This window comes from Merops nubicus, unplaced genomic scaffold (assembly GCF_000691845.1).
Source record: "Merops nubicus isolate BGI_N331 unplaced genomic scaffold, ASM69184v1 scaffold34848, whole genome shotgun sequence".
Classification (NCBI taxonomy): domain Eukaryota; kingdom Metazoa; phylum Chordata; class Aves; order Coraciiformes; family Meropidae; genus Merops; species Merops nubicus.
Genome location: NW_008626946.1, coordinates 512 through 3,254, shown reverse-complemented (window position 1 = coordinate 3,254; position 2,743 = coordinate 512). Strand labels below are relative to the sequence as shown.

General features: G+C 64.2%; 1 protein-coding gene across 1 annotated transcript; it reads left to right on the top strand.

Annotated features, from left to right (window-relative positions):
* Window positions 1–356: 356 nt before the first annotated feature.
* LOC103778578 (PHD finger protein 7-like) lies at window positions 357–2,533 on the top strand (the record flags this gene model as incomplete). Its single annotated transcript, XM_008946169.1, has 7 exons — window positions 357–448; window positions 1,037–1,161; window positions 1,244–1,412; window positions 1,499–1,599; window positions 1,810–1,923; window positions 2,077–2,195; window positions 2,376–2,533. Coding segments are annotated over 7 exons (878 nt in total), but the record flags the coding sequence as incomplete, so codon positions are not given.
* Window positions 2,534–2,743: the final 210 nt, after the last annotated feature.

Genomic DNA, 2,743 nt, shown 5'->3' with positions numbered 1-2,743 from the left:
ATGGAGCACGGTGAGAGCAAAGTATCCCTCCCTCCGGCTCCAGAGGGCTTGTTGGGGCCGTCAGCGTGGGGCCGAGGGTGCTGGCGGGGGGAGGCAGGAGCTCCCCAAGCTCCCCGGGGCATGGCCCCTCCTCTCTTGGGCAAGCGGGGCCCAGGCCGGGCAGGGGGCACCTGCCGGGACACCCCTGCCTGCTGTGCCCCCTTGATCCCCGAGGGCTCCGGCCCTGCCCATCAGCCAGCTGGGCAGGGACAGAGCAGGCCCAGGGGGACAAGCCCTCGGGGGCAAGCCCTCGGGCACGCTTCCCCCAGCCCCGCAGAGGTGCTCGTTCCCATTGGCATTGTCTCTCTCCCCTCCAGTGTGCATGCTGTGCCTCCAGGCGGAGGTTGACCCGGACCTCTGTGGACCCAGACTGGAGCAGGAAGGGCTCTGTGCCCATCTCTTTTGCCTGGTGAGTCCCTCCACAGCTCCCTCCCGCCTTCCCACAGCCACTCCCCACCAGGCTCTCCCCAGCTCCTCGGCTTTTCTCTTCTGCAGCTATTTTCCAGCGGGCTTTACCAGCAACCCGGCATGGGAGGACCATTCATAGGATTTCCCCCAGAGGCCATTCGACAGACAATCGGGCAGGCAGCTCAGAAGGTGGGGACCTGACAGGCTCCTTTCTGGATCCCAAATTGCATTTCAGACCTGGATTCAGGATCCTAAGACAACTGCTGAAGGGATCAGGAGCTCAGGTTGTGTTCTCCTCTATGCCTCTAACATCTGTGTCAGACAAGGGAATACTTAGTAAGAGACAAAGCAAGCCCAGCCCTTCCAAGCAGCTCTGGGACCAAAGCCTTGCTCCCAGCAGCTCCACAGAGGCTGCAGCCCAGGAGCCTCATCTGGCCGGCAGATCTCGGGGGCAGGGCGGGCAGAGGGGCGGAGGGGGTGGAGGTGTGTGACCCAGAAGCGGTCACATCCTGGGCTCTGCCCGGTGGCCAGGGGCTGGCTGTGCAGGCCAGGAGGCTGCCTCTGATGGGGACTGCTGTGCTCTTTCCAGGACTGCTTCGTCTGTGGCCACAGCGGGGCCACCATCAACTGCTGGCAGTGGGGCTGCAACCGCAGCTTCCACCTTCCCTGTGCCGTGAGGGGTGAATGCATCACCCAGTACCTTCCTGAGTACAGGTACCTCCTGCTCCCTCCTCACCACCACCGGGGAAGGACCCAGCACTTCTCACCTCACCCATCCCACTCCTCTTTCCCCCAGGGCCTTCTGCTTCGAGCACCGCCCACAGCAGGCAGTGGAGGCGACTCCCAAGAAAGACACCAGCTGCATTGTCTGCATGGAAGATGTGGACAAGCAAAAGTGCTACCGCACCCTGGTGTGCCCAGCGTGCAAACACGCCTGGTTCCACAGGGTCTGCCCCAGGGGGGGAGCCCCTCCATTGCCCCTGGGGCACGGCATCGGCTCAGCAGCACCAGGGCCTCCCTCACGCTCCTTGTCTATCTCCTGCAGGGACAGGCTCTGCGCGCTGGCATTACTTGCTTCCGGTGCCCCCTCTGTAGAGACAGGGAACTCTTCTGCTTGGAAATGCAAATCTTGGGCATCCAAATCCCCTTCAGGTTGGTGTCCTTCTGCCCAACTCACAAGGGTGCAAGTGCTGTGCCAGCCCCGCGAGTGCCCCCACGGTCCCGTCCCTCCACTCTGCCACGAGCCTGGCCTTCAGCTTCATGGATGAGTTGGAAAGAGGGCAGCGGGGGGAGAGCAGGGACGCCCTGCATCTGCCTTCTGCGGGGCCAGCCGGGACTCATCAGCTTTCCCTTCTCCATCAGACGCCCAGCCTGGGAGGACAATGACGCCTTTGCAGCACTAGGAGAGAGGCACAACCGCTGCGATGCCAGGGAGTGCCTTTGCCCAGGAGGCAGGGAGCAGGCAGAGGGAGAGGGGTACGTAGCCACAGCGGCACCCCAGGGCTCTGCGCGGGATCTCGGTCTCGCCAAGGCCTGCCAGCGGGAGCGCTAGGAACAAGAGCTCTGCTGGAAAAATCCCAGGCTGCCATCACTCTCTCCTCACCACCCCCAACCCGTTTGTTTCCCCAGGCCCTGGCAACTGCTCCTGTGCCTCTCCTGCGCTGCCCAGGGCACCCACAGGAGCTGTTCCAACTGGCCGAGCAGCTCGGCCATCTGGGAGTGCCACGGCTGCGCTGGCCTGCGCACCGGTAAGGGGCAAAGCGCCTGGCTGCCCCCGGGCTGGGGCGGGGGGCCAGGCAAGGCTTGGCAGCAGGTGCCCAGGGCGGGCTTGGCAGAGCCTCTGCTCCACGCCAGCTGGGGCACCGCTCTGGCCTATCCTGCCCCTGGCATGGCCATTTTCCCCTTGACCTCTCTTCTTCCCCTTACAGACTCCAGTGCCAGCTCAGACCTCGTCAACCCCACCGCTGAGGCTAGGCCATCAGCCTCAGGGCATTCCCACGGCAATCCAGAAGCGGAGACCAGCAGACGGAGGAGCAGCATCCAGGCGGCAGAAGGGCAATCTCACAGCTCCCTGGCACCGGAGACTGTAGGCCCCGACACCGGGGCAGAAGGGCCATCAGTGCCATCCCACAGCTCCCTGGCACTTGATACCAACAGCCACGCAGCACTGGGGGCTTCCTGCAATTCCCCACCAGCAGAGACGAGCTGCACCAGCATCTCCAGTGAGGGATCGTCTGGCTCTTCCAGCAGCTCCCTAGCCGCTGAGAGCAGCAGCCCCCGCACCGCCAGCCAGGGA